The 24,226-nt window shown below is 42.3% G+C and overlaps 1 protein-coding gene across 5 annotated transcripts in view; it reads right to left on the reverse strand.

Moving 5' to 3' along the window:
• The window catches only part of USP34 (ubiquitin specific peptidase 34), a 167,988-nt gene that overhangs the window by 127,565 nt on the left and 16,197 nt on the right, over window positions 1-24,226 (reverse strand). For 4 of the 5 annotated variants that reach the window (XM_070734803.1, XM_070734804.1, XM_070734802.1 and 1 more), the window contains exons 2-5: window positions 21,889-21,976; window positions 18,502-18,925; window positions 9,299-9,349; window positions 167-316 (exon numbers count right to left, since the gene is read on the reverse strand). In XM_070734803.1, coding sequence (XP_070590904.1) covers window positions 167-316; window positions 9,299-9,349; window positions 18,502-18,925; window positions 21,889-21,976 — 713 coding nt within the window. Of the gene's footprint in view, window positions 1-166; window positions 317-9,298; window positions 9,350-18,501; window positions 18,926-21,888; window positions 21,977-24,226 lie in introns of those variants that run through there. The other variant, XM_070734805.1, reaches the window with a different exon arrangement.

Below are 24,226 nucleotides of genomic sequence, written 5' to 3' on the forward strand. Positions count from 1 at the left end.
GTCTTACAGCAACTAACTTAAGCTATAACTAGAATGAGGAAGATTTTTTTCTTCCCTATAATATAGAGCAGTGTTTCCCAACCTTTTTTGAGCCGCAGCACATTATTCATATTTTCAAAATCCCGGGGAACATTGAACATTTAGAAAATTGTAGACATATACTTACATTAGAAACCACAGTGATAAATGCATGTGCTATGAGAAATGGCAAAGTTTCAGGAGTTCCATATTCAAAACAGTCCTTCATTAGGGATAGGCCATTTTTTCCACAAAATAAGCAAACATAGCGAAGCAAGTGCAATGGTACTTCTACATCCTATAAAAGTAAAATCAGTTTTTAAAATCCACATATATCTTTCCCATTCAAAATTATTATAGCCCTACATGCTATTCTGAAATCTTTTCTTCATGAGCACTGAAGCATTTCAATATTTCAGGATTTGTATAAGTTCTATTTGTTTCCATGCACAATTCAATGTATTGGTTTTGAACTAAGTGTTAAAATTAAATCTGTCATGTTGTGAAATAATATATGAAATTTCTGTAATTTCACATTTCATATCTATCTGCATGTATTTAGGTTTATACATCAATGCTGAACTTTTTGAAATTCCTGAAAAAGCTGAACATACTCATTTTATGTATTTTTAAAATTTGCCTTGGTAGATTTGGCTCTTCAACTCTATATAATCATGCATATTATGACCCATGAAGCTGAACAATAACTATGATATAGTTGCAATTATTCAGTCTATATACAATAAAAGAGCTATACTTGTTTATTCAACCAATAGTAAAATATTGTTATATTGTTTTTTAACTGGTTTAAATTGGGTTGTTTTGATTTGTTGAGTCTGGAAGAGTAGCTTAGGTAAGCTACATAGCAATAATTTTTTTTTAAAAAAAATTGCTGCAAGATTCTAACAATCCAACAGACACCAGGCAGATTCAAACACAAAATATAAGGCAGTATACAGATTTATATAACACTCATTAAGATATTCTGTTAAAAGCACAGAATATGGTTTATGTGAGGCATAAATGTGAGGCAAAAGGGGGGCATTAGATTTACCTGATATGATTCTTCTCTGAGAAGTGGATATAGCATCCAGGAATGGGTTAAATCTGTCTGCTCTTTGATTGGACTGACTCTGTCAAAGCTTTTCAGGTCCCACCTTTGTTACTATGCTTGACAGCTTGAAATGAAGACGTGAAGCAACAGATCCTGATGTGCCATAGTCAATACATTCTTACCGTAGAACCAAAGCCAACAGTTGGCATTGACTATACTGGACGGGGCTGAATGCTATATCCACTTCTCAGAGAAGAGGTGTATCAAGTTAAGACCAATGCCCCTTCTTCCTCATGGTGGATATAGTAACGAGGAATGGGACATACCAAAGCTGCCTGTCCAAACAAGCAGGTGACATTGGCAGCCCTACTGTTGCTGAGGGTCTATTCCAGTGGTTCTCAACCTGGGGGTCAGGACCCCTTTGGGGGTCTAACGACCATTTCACAAGGGTCGCCTAAGACCATGGGAAAAGACAAAGTTCCTATGGTGTTAGGAACTAAAGCTTCTATTCTGGCGCCTTGGAACATATTTTTATAATCTGACCAATCAGGTGTTTATAGTGGGGGTGTCCCTCTGACCTTTTAGCAAATCAGCTTAAAGCTATGTTGAGAGAATAGGCACTAGATGTATGGTTGGGGGTCACCACAATATGAGGAACTGTATTAAGGGGTTGCGGCATTAGAAAGGTTGAGAACCACTGGTCTAGTCCTTAATGACCTGCTGTAGCATTCTCTTCCCAAATGAAACATGCACATACACATCAACTTCATAGTGATGCACAAAGGGAGATGGCGTAGACCAAGTTGCAGTACATCAAACTTTGAGTGACGCTTGAGACGCCCATGCAGCTAAAGTAGCAGCAATCCTCGTGGGGTGGGCCGTTATATGCAGTGGCACTGCCTGTGACTGAAGCTCACACGGCCTGGCCATAGTTGTTCGTATCCAGTGTCTGACTGTGGAAGGTGCCACTTTACAGCTCATCAAAGATGGTTGGAAGGAAACAGTGATTTGGACTTGTGAAACCCTTCAATTCGTTTGATATAAATGTGCGGCGCTCACCGTATATCAAGCTTATGCCACCTCTTTTCTGAACGGGGAATTGGATTAAGACAAAAGCTAGGGAGAGCAATCTCCTGCACACAATGAACACACATATTCATTTTGGATAGAAAAGCTGGATCAAGCCTAAGAAATATCTTGTCCGTATGGAAGATACCCAGGTCAGGCTGGATCAACAAACCTGTCAACTTGGACACCTATGTAGTCAATGTAATAGCTACTAAAAATGCCACCTTACACATCAGATGACGTAATGTCGCCTCCTGGTGCAGTTCATATAGTGACTCTGTCAGGGACCGCAAAACTTTGGCAGGTCCCATGTAGGTAAGCAGTGAATGATTGGCAATGTGATGTTAGATGCTCCGCATAGAAAACTGTGAAACGTTGGATGCTGCGTTAAAGAATCGGTGCAGTCAGCAGATAAAACAGTTGACAAGGGCACCAACTGTTGCCTTAACTTTCCAATCTGACCTGGAGAAATTCGAGAATTTTTTTCACCGAAGCCTCTGAGGGAACAATATCAACCTTCTCATATCATCTGCAAAATGTCCACCAACTAGCATCATATATGCGGCTAGTAGATGGTCTGCAAGATGTTTGCATCATTTTGATGACCCAGGAGAACTGTCCTTCATCAGAGTAACCTGCTCAAGCACCAGGTGGTCAGTTTGAACCATTCAGGTTTCGGGTGTATCAAGGACCCCTGGCTGAGGGATTCCTTGCTCTGAGGAAACTTCCAGGGCAAAGAGATTGAAATGCTCATTAGATCCGCAAACCACAGCCTGTGAGACCAGTAAGGAGCAATGAAAAGCACTTCTGCTTTCTCCTCTATGATTTTCCATATTACCCACAGTACTGGAGGAAGCAGCAAAAAAGCGTATAGAAGACCTTTGGGCCACGGGATCCGGAGAATGTTGGTCCCCACTGCTCTCAGGGTCGCAAACCTGGTGATGTATTTGCTGAACTGGGCATTGATCAGGGTGGTAAAAAGGTCCACTTCCAGGAGGCCAAATATGTTCATCATCTCCCAGAACAAGGCCAGGGGCAGGCACTACTTGGTGTTGTGGTTGGCTCTGGCCCAGCTCCTGCCCCAAGGAATGTGGAGATGGATGTGGGGGAAACATCCACAGGCCACAGGTCTGTTTTGCTTCCGATAGAATCTCCTGACGAAGGAAGCGTGAGTAGCAGGGAAGGGCGGAGTTTGGCAGACCGCCCAGGAGATCAATCATCCTTATCATCCCTGGATTCTGAACAAGAACTTATGACAGATCCACGCATGCGTAGAGTGATGCATAGGAGAGAACAACTGAAGGATTATTACAGGAGATAAGTGAGGCCACCTGTGGTTGGGTGGGGCTGCTGTAATTAGTGCTGTAATTAGTGATAAAAGAGCAGTGTGCTGGTTTAGCCTGATGGCAGTTTATCTGATTCATAGTTTCGTCAAGATCGTGGTTTTTGCTGTTTTCCCTGTTCAGGTCTGTGTGTGGACTTTCTGGACTTTAGAATTGGACTCAATTTCCCAATTATTGGGTGAGAAATTGGATTGCATTTAACCTGTGCCTTGTGTATATCAGAAAATCCCTTTGACATTTAAAAAGGGAGCTGTTTCTGTTTTTCTGTTGATAAAGACTTTTGGTTTTCCTTCTATCGTGTGGTGTGTGTCTTTCTGGACTAATTACCCTGTAATTACAGGCGGTTGGGACAAGCCATCAGAACACTTGGCATGGTCCACAGCAGTTCGGCTGAGCCAGTCCACCTGCATATTTGCTACATCTGAAAAAAGGTCTGCCCCAAAGGGAGGGAAGATGGCATTTTCCACATAGAGAAATTTGATGTGCCTCCTCTATCAGGAACTGAGACTGGGTGCCACCCCAGCGTTTGATGTCCATCGTGAGTAAGGTATGGTGTCTGGCGACTGCATATGTGAAATGGTACAAGGCGAGATGAAAGTCCTGAAGCTCCAGCCAATTTATGCTGAGCTCGTGGTCCTGAATGTTCCACTGAGCTTGGATCATCTTGGAGGGCATATAGTCACCCCAGCTCATTAAATTTGCATCCATTGTAAGGACTAATCGCTTGGCTCCCGGAACAAGGTGCCCATGGATATTGCCATGGAACTCCATCAGGTTACAGAGGAGATGACATTCAGCACCCTGACCAGCTAGGTGCCCTACTGGACCTCTAAAATGGCAAGAGAAACCATTGGAGATCATGTGAATGGTCATAGGCACATGGCACAATGGCAAGCATAGACACCATTTTGCCTAGGAGTCTGGCTAAGACTCCTAAAGGCACAAACATATCCTTCCTGATGGTAACTACCATTTCTTTAACAGTAGCCTGTCGGTCTGGGGAGAGGTATACCATAACCTGGACCATATCAATAATGCCCCCCAAATGGAGTAGTCTGGTAGATGGAGTCAAGTGACTCTTCTCCCAAATAATGGAGAACTCATGGTGTGCCAGGACCTGGATGGTGGTCTGTAAGTCCCTCTGAGCCTAAAGATGGGATGAGGACTGAATTAGTATATCATCCAGGTAGCAATTGACACGCACAGGTAAAGCCCACAAGGTGGCCACAAAGGCTGCTATTAGTTTTGTGAATATTCTAGGAGTCGAAGAAAGCTCAAAGGGCATGACCCTATATTGATAATGAGCTCCAGTGAACTGTAACCTCAGGAATTGCTTATGATGTGGAATAATTGGCACATATAAATGTACCTCAGTGAAGTTAATAGAACTGAGGAAGTCGCCCTCTCTAACGCCCTGCAAGATCACAGACAGTGAATGCATTTTAAACAGTCTAGAGATGGCATAACTTTTAAGCTTTTTTAAGTCTAGAACCACTCTCCATCCACCCTTCTCGAAGACTTTGGGACCAAGAACAATATAGAGTAGAAGCCTTAGCCATATTGATCCTCAGGGATGGCCTCAATGGCATGGATATCCAGCAGATGCTGAATAGCTGTCTACATGGCCGGTACCCTAGAAACTATACACCGGTACCTTAGAAACTATACACTGTAGACAAAACCTGAGGGGGAATGGAGCAAAATTACCTGATCAAATCATCTCTCAAACCCAGGTATCTAACGTGGACTCTCTCCATCGGTCTGCAAAATAGGCCAGCTGGCCCCTAATGGGGTGCTGAGGAATACATTCACTGAGGACGGTGGAATAATTTCCCTATCCCTTGAAAGGGCCACCTATTTTTGAAGGAACTACCTCTTTCTGCTCTGTCGTTACATGGCCTCTGTCTTTGGGAAGAATCCCCACAGGGAAAGTAACTCATACCTGAAGAACAATAAGACTGGCATCTAAAGTATGTTGTCAGACTACAGTCACCCCACCTGGAGATTGATGGGAGAATCTTCCTGTGACCTTTAGATTCCATCAACAACGGTTCCAAACATTTGCCAAATAAACAGTCCCCAGTGAAGGATGCTGTCACCAACCACCACTTGTGGTGTGCATCCGCCTGTCAAGATTTGAGCCAAGCATACTCCACGCTGCCACCGATGGTCCAATTGACTTAGAAGCAAATTGGGCTGCATTTAAAGTCACATCCACAGTCAATTAAGTCACCATGATCAACTTGTTAATGTCCTGCTTCAGACAAACATCAGAGGATGATGTTTTAAATATGTGCGAGAGAAAAAGGATGCCATGGTAGAGGTGTGAATTAGTGTGTCCATTGTAAGGATTGCTTGGACCTGTGGTTCTCCGGTTGTAACACTTCTGCTGGATTACCCAGCATAGTAGAAGAATTGTGTAGTGCGATTATCAAAAGGTGGGACCTGAAGAGTTTTAGCCAGGTCAGAAGCCATGTTGTACTGTTTTCTCTCCGAGGCTGATGGGTTGGGCCTTGCGCCCAGAGCCGACCACTGTTGAGTAATGACATCAACAAAGAGTTTTGGAGATGGCACCACCTCCTCCTCAAAGGTGTGCTTCAGAAACAAGGGATCAGTAAAATCCTGGACCGTTTGCTGTTCTGGTTCAGATTACAAAGGAGCTAAGCTGGCCGCTATTTTCCCGTTGTGCAGGGTGATCAAAACAAGTGAATTGGGAAAAGGTCCAAGAAAGAAGGATGCTCCAAAAGCCTGCTGCCATCCTCAGATAAGTCAAGATCTGAACCCCTTTCTTGAGAAACCCGAGACTGATTATCCCGAGAAGAATGATCAGACCCCCGCTCATAATAAGCATTATGGTAGACTGGCTAAATCGATTCCAAATAGTGTTTGTGGCTATAGTGATTACCCCTGTTGTAATGGCATTTGTGTCAGGACTGATGAAGACCCTAGGCAATACCCTAGCGTATTGCCTCTTGTACAATAGCCTGCATATTCTCTGGTAAAACTGCCCAATTCTCCTCCGAAGGCCTAAGACCAGCGGCTGTCGGAGTGAAAGTTGCCTCTGGTGCAGGTTTATGATGGCACATGGCCACAGATGAACACTCGGGGGGGGGGGAGGAAAGCCAAATCGGCCCCCCCAAAGATCAGCATAGGAGCTAGACACGACCAAGTCTAGGAAATAAATACCCTCCTCTGGTACCATGGAACCTGTGGCAGCCGAGGGGGAAAGTCCTGCACACGCTTGCTCACGCTCTGTGGCCTTGCACAGAGCTTTTCCAGCCCTTTATGGTGACTCTGTTCTGTAGTACTGACTATCTTGGAAGAATTGGAGGACGAAGTTTCTCCTCTTGTCTGACAGAAGGAGTGGGCAGATTCCCCTGACTTATGGTGGCCCTTGTGGCCCTTGCTAGAGCCTGCATTGGAAAAAGTCAATTTCCTTGAGGCCATGATGTGAAACAATTTAGGCAGCTGTCAGTGCCTAGACTAGTCAGTGGCTGACTGGACTTCCCAAAAGTATATGTGTTGCCTCAATGAGGCCAAAGTATAAGCTGTAACTTGCTCTGGTGGAGCATGGCCATGTGACAGGTCAGGCCGCTTTGATGGGGCATAACATCTCAATTTGTATTGTTATGGGATGCCCAGCCATGCTTGGTGAGGCATGGCAATATCTCCAAAAGCCATGCTCCTGTGGGGCATGGCACAGCCTGCCCCCTCTTTGTGGGGCATGGCAAGCTGCCAATTGAGGGAGTGTAAAAATGCATCGGTCCCTTTGGTAATTGGCAGCTAATCAATCCTCCAGGAGTGGCTATCTAGGAGGGCTGTCACCCTTTCCCTTAAGGGAATCGTATTGGTCTTGCTTGAAAAGGAAGGAATCATCACTCCCTGCAGCCTTTGAGGGCAGCTGATCAAGGAGAGGCTGTCACCCCCTCCCTCTAAACACTTTGCACTGTTCATGCATTAAAGTATTAGTTACTCGTCCTTCCTAGTCACCAGCAGGTGATGGGACAGTTGCAATCTCCAATTAATAGCCTTTAAACAGAAGCTGGCACTCGAGAAAAAGAAATGTCCGTTTAAATTTCAAACCTTGTTTCTGAGAGCAAAAATTGAAGTTAAAATGGCTGCCGGCACTTTAAAATGACTTGTGCAACTGCTGATCCTCACACAGTTCTTAACAATCTCTTCCAACAGCCTAGATGGCTGTCAAACAGACTGAAGTCCTGCGCTCCACAAGGCTAATTAAACAATTAGATGACCAAACAATAGCCAGCTGTAATTGCCAGCAAAAATTGAAACCATAATTGTCTCTCCCAACAAGCATTGATGATATGCTGTCTAGGGTAGTCAGAGCCTGCTCTCAAGCCTGAATGAAACTGGTCAACTTACAGTTTGTAGAAACAAATAGTAATCCACAAGATCAGATATCAGATACACTTCACAGCTAAGCAAAACTAATTCAACTCAGGGCTACCAAGGTGGAATAACAACCAAGAACAGGTTAAATGGCACAGGAGGAAAGAATGGCAGTTCTCCCTGAGGGACTGAATGAAAAAGCTGTCAAACATAGTAATAAGGGTAGGACCTGAACAGTTTTGACACAGTCCAATCAGAGAGCAGATGGATTCAACCCATTTCTGGATGCTATATCCACCATAAGGGAGAACATTGCGATATGGCATGAACTGGCCCACAATGAGACTGAATTTGTCACCCCTAATTTAGAGAGTGCTGTAAAGAACTATGAAGTGTTATGTAAGTGCTATTGCTATTATTATGTTCCCTGTCATGCAGAAGGTTATAGACTAGGGCACCAGCTGCAACTTTTCTTGCAATTAGATTTGGTAATTTTTAACCCTCTTTGATTATATCCCATCAACACTGTTGAGTGTTCAATAGGTACAGCTATTAGGCAGATACCACTATAAGGTGTAGAGATTATAAAATGCCTTCATTGAAATATCTATACCAAATGAAACAGTAATTAATTGGCAATTTATGGTGTTGGCATCTCTAAATTCTTAAATGGCTTAGAATCTGAACATATAACAAACTATTTTTCCTATTCTAAACTTATCTGATCATTAAGACCTATAACAGAGTTTATTTTAAAGATATCTCTTAAAAGCCGGTACAAATAATAAATAGAGACCTCCCACTTTTTTTAAAAAAAAGCATACAGGAGAAATATGTTATGTGTTCCCTGGACTGCTTCCAGGCTATGAAATGCAGTCTTTTGACAGTTATATTTAGTCTTTGTTCTATTAGTATTTAGATCAGGAATATCCAACACACTGGCGGCCCACAAGATCATACACTTTTATCATTATGTGCATTTGTATACTAACTATATTATATATATATACATATATACATATATATATATATGTTAAATGTTTTTATATATATATAAATATATATATATTTATATGCAGCCGAAAACAACTCTTCTTCACTCAATGGGGTCCAACCAAGCCAACTATTTGAAAATGCCTGATTTAGATAATCTGTATGGATTAATGTATTGCCCCAATCTTTTATCACTAATTTCAATATTATTTTCAGATTTTCACTATTTTTGTTTTTTAAAATATTATCCTCCAGCATTTGCTACAGTAGAAAAGCATAGGATATATGAAATAAATAGGCTATAAAAAGTAATATTGATTCAGTATAATGCAGTTTAAGGATCTTATTTAATAAACTTTTATTTCAACTGATTTCAGGACAATACGTAAACCATTAGAATGCTATCATGAACATAAGTAATAGGTTATAATTTTTGACAATGTGCATTTTTAAATAAAAATGGAAAACTTACATTCATGTCACAGAATGCCCCTAATATATTGCTTTCTTGTGCAGAAATATCCTGTTTAAAAAGCATAAATTATTTAATTATGAATGTTTCAAATAGGTAAAAATTTAAGGCACATATGCAGAAAATAAAATTATCAAGAAATAAAATCCAAAATACATTTATTTCCTTATTCTATTCTCTCTTTGTATCTCATCTAGGATTAGTAAAAATATAGTATTTTATTGTCCAAACGAATAAGTTATTCAGCATAAGGAAACAAATCCCTTTTCAAGTTGAAACTAGGAATGTGTTAAAGAGCAATTATATAAAAAAGGTCAATTATTTCATAAAACTGGTTCTCTTGCGCCATATATTAAAGTCCAGTACTACTCATGGAAAGGAAGACACTCATTGCTTTAAAAATTATACATTACTGTACTTGAATTTTAAATTAAAATTGATACAGCAAATTACATGTATAACTGTTTTAAAAGTAATGTATAATTTGTAAAGCCATGAGTCAATATTTGCTACTCTCAAGTTCATCACTGTTTCTCTTTTTTAATCTTAATGATGGCTGGGATCAAAGAGGCCAAACCAAAATTATCGTTTGATGTTGGTCCATTTCTACAAATTTTAACTGGCATAAATTCAGAACAGTTCCTGTCATGCAGTTACCTGTGATTAACAGAGGTTTCAGACATATACAATTCAAGAAAATATTATACAGGTATTCCTGACTTACCATAGTTCATTTAGTGATCATTCAAAGTTACAACAGCCTTGAAAAAAGTGACTTATGACCATTTTTCACAACCACTGTTGCATCCTCATGGTCTTGTAATCAAAATTCAGACCCCTGACAACCGACTTGTACTTATGATAATTGCAATGTCCCGGGTTCATGAAATCACCTTTTGTGACCTTCTAATAACAAAGTCAATGGGGAAGTCAGATTCACTTAACTGTGTTGCTAACTTAACAACTGTGACAAGAAAGGTCATAAAATGAGGCAAAACTCACTTAATAAATGTCTTAATTAGCAACAGAAATTTTGGTCTCAATTGCAGTCGTAAGTCAAGGACTACCTGTACTCTGAAAAAGCTAGTTGTTGCCACAGTTATTTTCATCTTTGTTTCACTCTGTCAGGCAGCACAATCCATTTTTTAAACATGATTTTCCCCTGACTTTTAAACATTTAAAAACAGTTCAGTTTTTTTCCTGATTTATTCTGTTTTTTTAACAAATTCCCTGATAATTCCCTGATATATCCTGAACCACCAATTTCCCTTATAATTCCCTGATTTCCAGGTTTGCTGGACAAATAATGGAATTCAAGACTTTTGACTTTGGAGGGACATAACCTAGAGATAGGATGGCATGCACTTATATGGTGTGGGAGAAATAAAATACATAGCTATTTCCAGAGACATTGCTATCAAGAACGCTTTATATTTAGTTTGGGAAAAGATAAAAGATAAACATTATTCTAAAACACCACTACAATATCCACTAATGCACCCAAGTACACTGATTTGGGAAAATATTCCACAATATAAGGGCATTTTAACAGAAACTGAAATCCACTCAAGAACTGGAGAAGTAAGGGATAAAAATGAATTGGTACATGAGAATGCAAATGCAGTCAAGATATGATAAAGATTGTAAAACTGAGGGTATTATAGATGACAGAACTAGATGAAATACAGGAACGAATCAATGACTAATTAAATAACGATATAACTATTGACTTTATATTGACTTTAAAATTCAAACAAGTGAAATAAATAATTATAAAATGGGCAAGAAGTTTTGGCTACACTATAGAATTAAATAAATGACTAAATGGCAACAACTTTGGGAAAGAAATTATAAATTAATTATGGCAACAGAATACAGTGGAACCCCGACATAAGAGCTGCTCTACTTAAGAGCAACTTGAGATAAGAGCTGGGAGGGGAGAGATATTTTTGTTCTACTTACAAGCCCAAATTCGAGATACAAGCGCCAAGGAGCTGTCTCCTGAAGCCAAACGCTAACTTCCGCGTTCGGCTTCAGGAGACAGCTGCGAAGCGGCGCGCGTGTTTTAAAAGGTTGCAGCCAGCCTGGGGGGCTCGGGGGGGTGCTTGCAGCTTTCTTTCTTGCTCTTTTTCTTTCTCTCTTTTACCTTCCCTTCCTCTATTTCTTCTTTTCTTTCTCCTTCCCACCTTCTTCCCTCCCTCCCTCCCTTCACTCATTCCTCTCTTACTCTCCCCTTTCATAAGTTTCCTTGCTTCCTTCCTCTGTTCCTGTCCCTTCCCCCTTTCTTTCTTTCTTTCTTGCTCTTTTTCTTTCTCTCTTTTACCTTCCCTTCCTCTATTTCTTCTTTTCTTTCTCCTTCCCACCTTCTTCCCTCCCTCCCTCCCTTCACTCATTCCTCTCTTACTCTCCCCTTTCATAAGTTTCCTTGCTTCCTTCCTCTGTTCCTGTCCCTTCCCTCTTTCCTTCCTTCCTTCCCACCCTCCGTCCATTCATTCACCCATTCCTCTCTTGATCGCTTAAAGCCGGTCCCTGGTGCAAAAAGGGTTGGGGACCTCTGTCCTACAGGATTGGGTGGCAGAGAAGTTGAACATATGTAAATTTAAAAGTTTAAGAAAGTTTACAAGTTAAGTGAAAGAAACTTCATTATTCATTTATATGTACATGTACATTTCTTCATTAAAAACATGTCTTTCTGCATAATTTAGACTAACTTTGTGAGTTTTTTGAGGGCTGGAACCAATTAAAATTATTTACATTAATTCCTATGGGGAAAAGTCGTTCGAGATAAGAGCTGCTCGACTTAAGAGCCCAGGTCCGGAACGAATTAAACTCGTATCTCGAGGTACCACTGTATATATATTTTGAGTCTTCGGAGAGAGACGGCATATAAATCAACCAACCAACCAAATAAATAAATAAATAAATAAAATGTTTTATAGATGGCACATGTCACTATAAAGGATAGATAAAATGTTTAAAGATAAATCTATGAAATGTTAGAAATGTCAGCAGATACCAGACTTTTTAGAATCATATGTGGTGACTTGCAGAGGCCAAAGAATATTGGAGTTGGATTCAAATATGGATAGAAAAAAATGGTGAAACAATGTATAGAATTAAAACCAGAGTCATTCATTTTGGGTATTTTACCAAAGGAATTTAACAAGGAAGATACATATTAATTGTTCATGTGTAACAGCAGTTAGAACTGCATTTGCACAAAAATAGAAAGCAGCAAAAATTCCTTCCGAAAGCGAAGTAATTAAGAAAATTTTGGATTGTGCAGAGATGAATAGACTGACAATGAAAATTTAAGATAAGGAAGATACAGAATTTTATAGTGTATGGGTAAAATTCTATAGAAATATAGAATATTTCTATAGAATTTCTATAGAAATATATATTTCTATTTCTATAGAAATATATATAGGGTGAAATTGGATAGAAAATGAATATATATAGAAATCAAATCAGAATGACTATAAAAGATGAAAATGGAAAATAAATGGTGGTAGACCCAGGTGACAAAATTAGGTTTTGATGAGGCAGCATTAGATTAACAGCATATACAGTAATACTTCGTCTTATGAACTTAATTGGTTCCAGGACAAGGTTTGTAAGGTGAAAAGTTTGTAAGATGAAACAATGTTTTCCATAGGAATCAATGGAAAAGCCAATAATACGTGCAAGCCCATTAGGAGAATCCAAAATATTAAGGCTTAAAAAAAAAAGTGGTGGCCAGACAAAGCTGAGGCGAACAGAGTCCCAACAAAGCAAGGAGGTAGGGAGTCCCAACAAAGCAAGGTGAAAAGAGCCTCTCTTGAGCTCCATGAGTCCCTGCCCCCCATTTTTGTCCCCCCCCACTCTGCTCATCTTCCCAACACCTTTCTCCTCCCTTGAGCTCCATGAGTCTTTTCTTCCTGTTTTTGTCCACCCCACTCTCCTCATCTCCCCCACACCTTTCTCCTCCCTTGAGCTCCATGAGTCTTTTCTTCCCGTTTTTGTCCACCCCACTCTCATCTCCCCCACAACTTTCTCCCCCCTTGAGCTCCATGAGTCTTTTCTTCCCGTTTTTGTCCACCCCACTCTGCTCATCTCCCCCACACGTTTCTCCTCCCTTGAGCTCCATGAGTCTTTTCTTCCTGTTTTTGTCCACCCCACTCTCCTCATCTCCCCCACACCTTTCTCCTCCCTTGAGTTCCATGAGTCTTTTCTTCCCGTTTTTGTCCACCCCACTCTCCTCATCTCCCCCACAACTTTCTCCCCCCTTGAGCTCCATGAGTCTTTTCTTCCCGTTTTTGTCCACCCCACTCTGCTCATCTCCCCCACACCTTTCTCCTCCCTTGAGCTCCATGAGCCTTTCCCTCCTGTTTTTGCCCACCCCACTCTCCTCATCTCCCCCACACCTTTCTCCTCCCTTGAGCTCCATGAGTCTTTTCTTCCCGTTTTTGTCCACCCCACTCTCCTCATCTCCCCCACACCTTTCTCCTCCCTTGAGCTCCATGGGTCTTTTCTTCCTGTTTTTGTCCACTCCACTCTGCTCATTTCCCCCACACCTTTCTCCTCCCTTGAGCTCCATGGGTCTTTTCTTCCTGTTTTTGTCCCCCCTACTTTGCCCAGCAGAGCGCCCGTTTTTGTGATCCTGGGATTCCCCTCCTGGGATTTCCTTACAGCATTGCAAAAACGCGGAAATCAGGAGGTGGGGTTTCCCATGGAGGGGAGCCTCAGGGAATCCCAGGATCGCAAAAACCTGCGCTTGGCTTGCAACAAAAGTCTGGAGGCGGGGCATCTCAGTGGCGGCGGCAGGTTTGTAAGGTGAAAAAAGTTCGTAAGAAGAGGAAATTTTTTTTCGAACCCTGGGTTCGTATCTCGAAAAGTTCGTATGATGAGGGGTTTGTATCACGAGGTACCACTGTACTTAGAATAAAGAGTTATATGTATAGAAATTACATTAAAAACTGATTTTAGAAGGGACACCGATAGTTTAAAGATATTATCAGTCTGTTAAATATGAGATAAATTAGGACAAGAATCGCTCAGGGAAAGGTAAATAGAGAAAAAAAGGAAGTAGAAAAGTGAAGGAAGAAGAGCAGTGCAGGTAAGTAGAAAGGGGAAGAGAAGAAGTAAGAAGGTAGAGGTAGGAGATGGAGATAAAAGGGAGTACAATGGTACCTCTACTTAAGATTTTTTCTAGATAAGAACCGGGTGTTCAAGATTTTTTTGCCTCTTCTTAAGAACCATTTTCTACTTAAGAACCCAAGTCCAGAAAAATTTCCCAGGAAATTTTAGAGTTTCCTGCCGTTCCCCTTTGAATTCCACTCATCTCTGGCTTTTCTGGGCTGCCAAAGGAGCCTTTTGGTGGCACTTAAGGAGGCTTTGGCAGTCCAGATCAAATGAAGCATTTTCCTTTCTCTGGGCGCTTGGAGAGGGAATAAATCTCTGCCAGTGCCCAGAGAAAAGAAATGCTCCCTTCGCTCCGGGCAGCCGAGGAGTCACCACAGTGAAGGAAAGGCGTCGGCTACAAAGCAAGCTAGAGGAGTGGGGAGCCCTTCAGCATGGGAAGGAAGAGGTAGCAGCAGCCGCCACCTTTCGGTCAAAGGAGTGGGAGGTTCCCCCCTCTCGCCTGCCTGGGTTTCTCCCTCTGGAACAGTATATGGGAGGCAGCCTCACACCGGGTGTATGGGAGGTGCATGCTCCTCCTTGCTGCCTCAGAGTCCCTCTTTTTTAAAAAAAACCTTAAAGTTTTGGATATTTTTGATTCCCCTCATCTATTCCCCTCATCTCACCTTCTTCCTTTGGGAGCGACTGTCCTCCTCTTCTTCCTCCTTCTTTTCCCACCCAAATTTTGAGCTTTTATTTCTTTCCTACTGGGTTTGCATGTATTATTTGCTTTTACATTGATTCCTATGGGAAAAATTGCTTCTTCTTAAGAATGTTTCTACTTAAGAACCTGGTCATGGAACGAATTAAGTTCTTAAGTAGAGGTACCACTGTATAAAGAAATGTAGAAAAAAAGACTGATGAATAGTAACATAAAATAGGTGCAAAATAGGATAATTGATTTATGATTGATTGGATAAAAACATATAATTATTTTTGTTACTGACATATTTTAAGGTATATGCATTGATGTATATATGGAAATTGTGGGGGGAAATTACAAAACCCCCATAAATATAAAAGGACTGTCCATGCTCTTAAAACTAAAAGACTGGTATTGCAATACTAGAAAGATAAATGTATGGCCACATTTACTCAATGGCTCAGATTACACTTGCTATCGACTAGCAGACTGCCTATATAGATATTGTATCATCAAATATAAGAAAATACAGTACATAAAGTTAAAACACGGTACAGTAGATTAAAAAGGATAAGTGTGAGTGTGTTCATTGTTGTTGTTGATCAGTCGCTAAATTGTGTTTGACTTCATATTCTCATGGCCCAAAGCACGCCAGGCCCCTCTAACTTCCAGAATTTGCACAACTTCATGTTCATTGTGTCAATCATGCTATCTAATCATCTCATCTCTACTATTTCCTTAACCTTCTGCCTTCAATCCTCTCCAACATCAGGGTCTTCTCCAATGCTTTTCTTTCTTTCTTTCCTTACATCCATCCATCCATCATCTATCTACACATTTTAATCAGATGGAGAGAGCAGTTAGGGCTCCCAATTATGCTGAGGAGCCAAAGAACCATGCAACCTCGCCAATATCACATAGTTTGGAAATTGGAATGAAGACTTGGTGAAGCTTGAGGCAGTTCAAATTATTCAGAGAGTGATAAGCGTAGGACTTTTTGATGGGAGACAGAGGATGGATTGTCCCATTGAAGACATCAGTTGTTTTGGGGGTTGGTGTCCTATTCTTTCCTTCTGTATACTATATACCCAGGTCTTAATAAGAAGACCAGAGGCTAGGGCCTACTGCTTAATACAAGAGGCTAAGACCTACTACTTAATAACACAGCTTGTCTTATTTGCAATCTCACCAGTGAGAAACAGGCCAACTTCAGTTTTTAAGAGATTACCGTATTTTGTGGAGGATAAGACACACCTTAGTTTTGGGGGAGGAAAACAGGGAAAAGAATCTGCTTATTCATCTGGCTAGTATCAGCTTCAACACATTATTTTATCCCCTGGTTAGGGCTTTAAAAAAAATTATTCTGAGAGAGTAACAATGAAAGAGCTTGCAAGCCTATAAGAGATGGGAACATTGTTAGCACCTGGTTAGGGCTGGAAAGAAACATTCTGAACAAGTAGAGCAATGAAAAAACCCCTGCAAAGGGCTTGGAAATCATTATTTGCAGAGAGTAACAATGAAAGAACCTGCAAGGTAAGAGCTGGGAAGATGGTTAGTACCTAGTTAGGACTGGGGGGGGAAAGCTATAGAATAAGATGCATCCAAATTTTCAGTCTCTTTTTGGGAGGAAAAAGATGTGCATTATACTCCGAAAAATACAGTAGATAAACATTTGTCTGAAGTGATGTGGTGTTTCTTGCCTAAGCATGGCGTTGGACTACAGGACCTTCCAACTCTGTTATTGAAACTAGGCTCAGATAGAAGGTCCCTTCTCTGAAACATGTCTAGATGACTTTAGGGAATAATACCAGCTGGGACTTCAAGGCAAGGGAGGGGGGGTAGCAACTGTTATCCGAAACTTCAGAGGCACTGCTCCACAAGTTCCTAGTTATGACATTCTGTTTCTGAAGAGGGGGCAAGGATCAATTGAGATTACTACTACTGCTGTGTAAAACCTTCTGCCTCAGCTGTTGCAGGTCATTATGGCCTTGGCCCTAGGCTACTGACTGGGGAGGGGGAGTATATTTTAATTTGCCATCCCTTGCACTGGCCTCAGAATCAGCCCACAAGCTCATGGTCATGACAATCATGGGCTTAATCTAGGTACATGATGACAAACCTATGGCACACAGAACCCTCTCTGTGTTCCATAGAGCACATGCACCAAGCTGTGCAAATCTAGATCTCACCCTCTGGTAGAACTGGAAAAGTAGAAGAAAGAATTACAGTGGTACCTCACCTTACGAACTTAATTCGTTCCGTGACGAGGTTCGTAAGTAGAAAAGTTTGTAAGATGAAACAATGTTTCCCATAGGAATCAATGGAAATGTAAATAATGCGTGCAAACCCATTAGGAAAATCCAAACTTTAAGGCTTTAAAAAAAAAAGCGGTGGGCGCACAAGTGAAGGCTAACGAAGTGGAGATGGACCGCAAGGAGAAGCGAGGAATGGAGGTCCTAACAAAGGCTAACGCCGCCCCAAATTGCTCCCAAAATTGCCCCTCCAAAAGCTTCCTACGTTGCCCCAAATCACTCCAAAAATCACCCCTCCAAAAGCTTCCTACATTGCCCCAAATCGCTCCTAAAATCGCCCCTCCAAAACCTTCCTACGTTGCCCCAAATTGCCCCTCCAAAACCTTCCTATGTTGCCCCAAATTGCTCCCAAAATCACCCCTCCAAAACCTTCCTACATTGCCCCAAATCTATCCAAAAATTGCCCCTCCAAAACCTTTGTATGTTGCCCCAAATCGCTCCTAAAATCACCCCTCCAGCTGCTTCCTATGCCACCCCAAATTGAAGTCCTAACGAAGGTAAATGGAGTGAAGAAAGGCAGCAAGGAGAAACCAGGCAAACACTTACTATGCCACCCAAATCGACGTCCTAACAAAGGCAAATGAAGTGAAGAGGGGCAGCAAGGAGATATGAGGCATTTTGAAAGAAGAGGCGATTTTGGAAGACTTTGGAAGCGATTTTGGGTGGCATAGAAAGCTTTTGGGGGAACGATTTTGGAGGTGATTTGGGTGGTGTAGGAAGCTTTTGGAGGGGGGAGAGAGAGAGAGAAAACACTCCACCCATATGTAGATTTTGGTACAACTTTAGGGATTAAAAAATATAACAAATTGAAGCTAATTTTACAGTCTCACATAATATAGTAAAAATGTAATTATGATTTCAAACATGATAATTTGTTCCATTCAAATCAACTAAGTATTTTCATTTCTTTTGCTATTTATGCGTTTCATATAAAATGCTACAGTTCTTATATCTCTCTAGTTAGGAATAGAAGAAAGTTTTCAGATACTGGAACTGAATATAATCCAAAGAATAGGATACTTATTATTGTTAGCTTTTACAACACTAAAGAATTATAACTAACTTTTAGTTCATTTTCACATATGTACCTCTATTGTGGGATGCGTATTATGCTTGTAGGCAGTATACAGAGGAAACTGGATCTGAAAGATTTTTGCAACACAAAGCAAGAGTTTTTCCTTCTCCTCAGTGCTCCATATGCTAAAGGCATCAGAACCTTCTGCAGATTCTTCTTCTGTCAAGATACAAGTTCTCCCAGAATCTATTTTTTCTTCTGCACTTTTGTGTCTATTTTCATTCTCTTCTTCTCCACGAGTTTCTCTTTCTACATTCAATGGCTCATCAGATGCATTATTTTCGTCTTGCCATGTTGAACCTAAGTTAATAGTGCAATGTTTACACAGCTGGTCCCGGAGAGCCTGTACTTGAGCAATCACTAGATTTATAAGTGCACACACAACTTGGTTGAAAATCTCCAAATGCTTATATTCCTTGAAACAGCATAGACACTGCCTGTTTAAAGAAAGGTAAATAAAAATTAAAATTCAAAGTTCTATAAATAACTCTGCTAACTATTTTAGACTATAAGTGAATAACATGACATCATTTCGATTTTGCTGAATTATATTTTCTAGCACCCCTCACTACTTTCTTGGGACTTGTAAGGTCAGCAGTTTCTACAGGGCAGTGATGGCTAACCTTTTCATTGCTGTGTGCCAAAAGCCCTCTCTAATATGCTTCATAGAGACAGCATATTACCCCCAACAATTTGGATCCTCATTTTACCCACCTTGGAAGGATGGAAGACTGAGTCAACATTGAACCATTGAATTCCTGGCAGTGAGTAAAGTTAGGCTGCAATACTGCATTCTAACCATTGTTTCATCATAGCTCAAATTCTTTTCAATCTTTCCCACTGATTTGCACCCTTTTAAACTACCAGAGAAGATCTTAGAAGTATGGATATCTATTCCTTTAACAGTTGCTTTTCCAGCAGACAACACTGGATGCAAGTGTTACATCATTTTTTAAAAATGAGTTTTTCATAACAACTTTCTTAAATATGCTAAATGAGAGTCACTTCATGTATGGTGCCTTTAACCAAGGTTCGACAAACCCAGGCGCCTGGTCGCCAGTGGCGCCTAGAAAATGTTGTCTGGCGCCTAGAAGGGCGCTGCGGTGCCTCTGACCTCTCCGCTCCTGCCCGATGCCGCGGTTTCTGGCGCTCTCCTGCTGGGTCCCAAAGAAGGCAGGCAGGAAGGAGAGCTCCATTCTTTGCGCCTTTTCCCCGCCTTCCTTCTTTGGGGCCCAGCAGGAGAGCGCCAGAAACCGCGGCATCGAGCAGGAACCGGGAGGTCGGAGGCACCGGCACGGCAGCGCCCGCCCAGCTGAAGGTTCCCTGTCGTCATCGGCAAGTGTCCTTTGGTTGCCCGGCGGGAGGGCACTGGCGGTGGGAGCGGGGGGGGGGGGGGCCGCGGCTGCAGCGGCACAGGCAGTCGCGGGGAGATGGCGGGGGGAGGGGGGGCGGCTAAAGCGGCCCCGGGCACTGTTCCCTGTACGCTTTTCCAGGGGCGCGCAGGGAGCCGCGGCCACCCGCCCGCCTACCGGATTTCCCTCCGCGCGGCTGGGGAGGTGGATTCGCCGCCCCCGCCAGCCCGATCTCCCTCCAGTGGCTGGTGACGTAGTTCTACCGCCCTCGCCAGCCTGATCTCCCTCCGTGGGGGGGTGGGGGGCGACGAACCGACGACCGGGGGCTGTCCGTCCGTGTTGGGTGGTGCAGGGCAGGCACAGGCAGCCCCAGGGGAGAACAAGGGAGGGAGAGAAAGGAAAGAGAGAGTAAGGGAGGGAGAGAAAATTGAATGAAGGAGGGAGAGAAAGAAAGAGTAAGAAGCAGAAAGGATAGAGAAAAAGGAAGAGAAAGGGAGGGGGAGAAAGGAAAGAGGGAGGAAGGGGGGGAGAGAAAATTGAATGAAGGAGGGAGAGAAAGAAAGAGTAAGAAGTAGAAAGGATAGAGAAAAAGGAAGAGAAAGGGAGGGAGAGAAAGGAAAGAGAGAGAAAGGGAGAGAAAGGGAGGGAGAGAAAATTGAATGAAGGAGGGAGAGAAAGAAAGAGTAAGAAGTAGAAAGGATAGAGAAAAAGGAAGAGAAAGGGAGGGGGAGAAAGGAAAGAGGGAGGAAGGGGGAGAGAAAGAAGATATGAAGGAGGGAGAAAAAGAAAGAGAGATAGGAAGGAAAGAGGGAGAGAAAGGAATGAGAGAGAAAGGGAGGGAGAGAAAGGGAATGAAAGAGGGAGAAGGGGTGAGAGATAGAAAGGATAGACAGAAAGGGAGAGAAAGGAAAGAGAGAAAGGGAGGGAGAGGAAGGAAAGAGATGAGAGAGGAAGGAGGAGACAGAGGGGGTGAAAGCGATGTCAGGTGGAGACTCGGCAAAAAACCAAGTTTGCTTAAAAAAAATTCTGGCTCCTAAATTTTTTGGCTGGCTCCTAGATTCTGAACAACTTTGTCGACCCCTGCCTTTAACAGTAGAAAGAAGAGACATTTTATGCTAGTATTTACTTTTTCCTTTGTATAAGAGTCCAACATTCCCTTTCACCTCAACATTCTGCAAATAAAAAGCATGGGATTCATCTATTGTGGCCAATATAATTTTTTCTATCAGTTAAGAAAACAGGATGCAATTCTGTTATATTAAATAGGCACAAAAATGCAGCCAGTGCCATAACACTGATGGCTGCACATATTAATACATGCCAATAAGTAATAGCATTCCATTGAAATTATAAAGATACAATTGATTCATTTAAAATATGCTCAACTGTGAAGAGAATAGTGACACAATAACTGGCAATGATTCTGAAATTACTTTGAAATTATTAACAGTGAAAACTCTGCTCAGATATAGAAAAGCCTACACTGCCAGATATTTACAACACAGCCATGAATAGAAGCACTTGCAGGCCACATACTAAGTTAGAAAACCACATGTTTATATATTTATTTTTATATAGTAACACATTAAAGTTAGATAGAAATGAGATATAATTGAAATTCCTTGTGTGTCCAATCACACTTGGCCAATAAAATTATATTCTATTCTATTCTACATATCAAAAGACAGGTTTTTAAGATGTTGAAAAAATTCAGACCAAGATAAATCACTTCAGAATTTTTCAACCTTTAATATAACATATAAGCAAGTTTTAAAATGTAGTGTCTCACAAACTGAAAAATTGGTGCAAGTTTTCAAAAAAAAATGTATAACAGCCTCATACTTATAACACTTTTATCAAAAATTCAAGTGAAAGTTACTATGTAAACCAAAATGATTTATCTGTTTAATACGGAATTGCATAAAAAATTAAACAATTATTTCTATATCAACTTATCCATATTTACTTTTACTATTCAGATTGCCTATACAAATACACATATCCATGTAGATGCATCATGAATAAGAGCTACTTAAAAACAGATTTACCTTTGCGTCCAAGAATTGATATAAGCAAAAATCTTGAGTGCATGCTCCTTTCTGAGTTGCAAGCCATCACCACCATCAGTATCTGATACTAAAGAAAAATAATGGTACTATTAACTGTCATGAAATGTTGAAAATGTTTTATATATTCTGTAGTAAAAATAAAAGATTAAATAATGACAATTTAAATGATTCAGAAATATTAAAATGATGTTCCCATATTTTAAAGTTTTTCAACATATTAAGATTTAAATTACCGTATTTTCCGGTGTATAAGCCGCACCTTTTTACTTCAAAAACATGTGTCAAAAACTGGGTGTGTCTTAAACACCAAATGTTGCTGGGGAGTCCCAGGAGCCCTTGGCAGGAGACCTGCGCCTCAGCCCTGGACCTGCTCCCAAAGGTGGGAAATTGGAGTGGGGGCTGATTTATATGCCGCCCCTCTCCGCAAACTCGGGGCGGCTCACAACAATAATAAAAACAGTACATAATAACAAATCCAATGCCCACCAATCTAATTACAGTTTAAAATTAATAAATTCATAAAACAATCCCAATGTATATAAAAACAGACACACAGTCAATCAATCAATGGCAAAACAACATGGGCAAGGGGGAGATGTTTAGTTCCCCCATGCCTGACGGCAGAGGTGGGTCTTAAGGAGTTTACGAAAGGCAGGGAGGGTGGGGGCAATCCTAATCTCAGGGGGGAGCTGGTTCCAGAGGGTTGGGGCCCCCACAGAGAAGGCACTTCCCCTGGGTCCCACCAGACGGCATTGTTTGGTTGACTGGACCCGGAGAAGGCCGACTCTGTGGGACCTAACCAGTCGCTGGGATTCGTGCAGCAGGAGGCGGTCCCGAAGATATTCTGGTCCGGTGCCATGAAGGGCTTTGTAGGTCATAACCAACACTTTGAATTGTGACCGGAAACTGATCGGCAACCAATGCAGACTGCGGAGTGTTGGAGTGATATGGGCATACTTAGAGAAGCCCATAATTGCTCTCGCAGCTGCATTCTGCACGATCTGAAGTTTCCGAACACTTTTCAAAGGTAGCCCCATGTAGAGAGCGTTACAGTAGTCGAGCCTCGAGGTGATGAGGGCATGAGTGACTGTGAGCAATGACTCCCGGGCCAAATAGGGCCGCAACTGGCGCACCAGGCGAACCTGGGCAAACGCCCCCCTCGCCACAGCTGAAAGGTGTTTCTCTAATGTGAGCTGTGGATCGAGGCGGACGCCCAAGTTGCGGACCCTCTCTGAGGGGGTCAATAATTCCCCCCCCAGGGTAATAGAATTGTCCTTGGGAGGCAAAACCCACAGCCACTCCGTCTTGTTTGGGTTGAGTTTGAGTTTGTTGACACCCATCCAGGCCCCAACAGCCTCCAGGCACCGGCACATCACTTCCACTGCTTTGTTGACTGGACATGGGGTGGAGATGTACAACTGGGTATCATCGGCGTATTGATGATATCTCACCCCATGCCCTTGGATGATCTCACCCAGCGGTTTCATGTAGATATTAAATAGCAGGGGGGAGAGGACCGACCCCTGAGGCACCCCACAAGGGAGAAACCTAGAGGTCGATCTCTGAACCCCCACTAACACCGACTGCGACCTACCGGAGAGGTAGGAGGAGAACCACTGAAGAACAGTGCCTCCCACTCCCAACCCCTCCAGCCGGCGCAGAAGGATACCATGGTCGATGGTATCGAAAGCCGCTGAGAGGTCAAGGAGCACCAGGACAGAGGACAAGTCCCTGTCCCGGGCCCGCCAGAGATCATCCATCAACGCGACCAAAGCAGTTTCCGTGCTGTAGCCGGGCCTGAATCCAGACTGTTGAGGACCTAAATAATCGGCTTCTTCCAAGGACCGCTGGAGTTGGAGTGCCACCACCTTCTCAACAACCTTCCCCATGAAGGGAAGGTTGGAGACTGGACGGTAGTTATTAAGCACGGCTGGGTCCAGGGAAGGCTTCTTGAGGAGGGGGCGCACAAGTGCCTCCTTATAAAGGGGCAGAAAGGACCCCCTCCCCAAGGAGGCGTTGACAATCTCCTGGACCCAGCTCCGTGTCACCCCTCGACTGGCCGAAACCAGCCAAGAGGGACACGGATCCAGTAAACAGGTGGCGGAACTCACAGCTCCAATGGCCTTGTCCACTTCATCAGGTGTCACCAAGTCAAACTCCTCCCAGACAGATGGACAGACGTTTAGCCCCAGTCACCTCGACTGACTCGTTGTCAGTCGACTCTGTTTTACAATTGGAGTCAAGGTCCGCTCGGATCCAAGCGATTTTATCAGCGAAAAACGTGTTAAAATCCTCGGCACTACTCTGCAAGGGCTCC

Source organism: Erythrolamprus reginae, chromosome 1, assembly GCF_031021105.1.
Source record: "Erythrolamprus reginae isolate rEryReg1 chromosome 1, rEryReg1.hap1, whole genome shotgun sequence".
In the NCBI taxonomy this organism is placed as follows: Eukaryota; Metazoa; Chordata; class Lepidosauria; order Squamata; family Dipsadidae; genus Erythrolamprus; species Erythrolamprus reginae.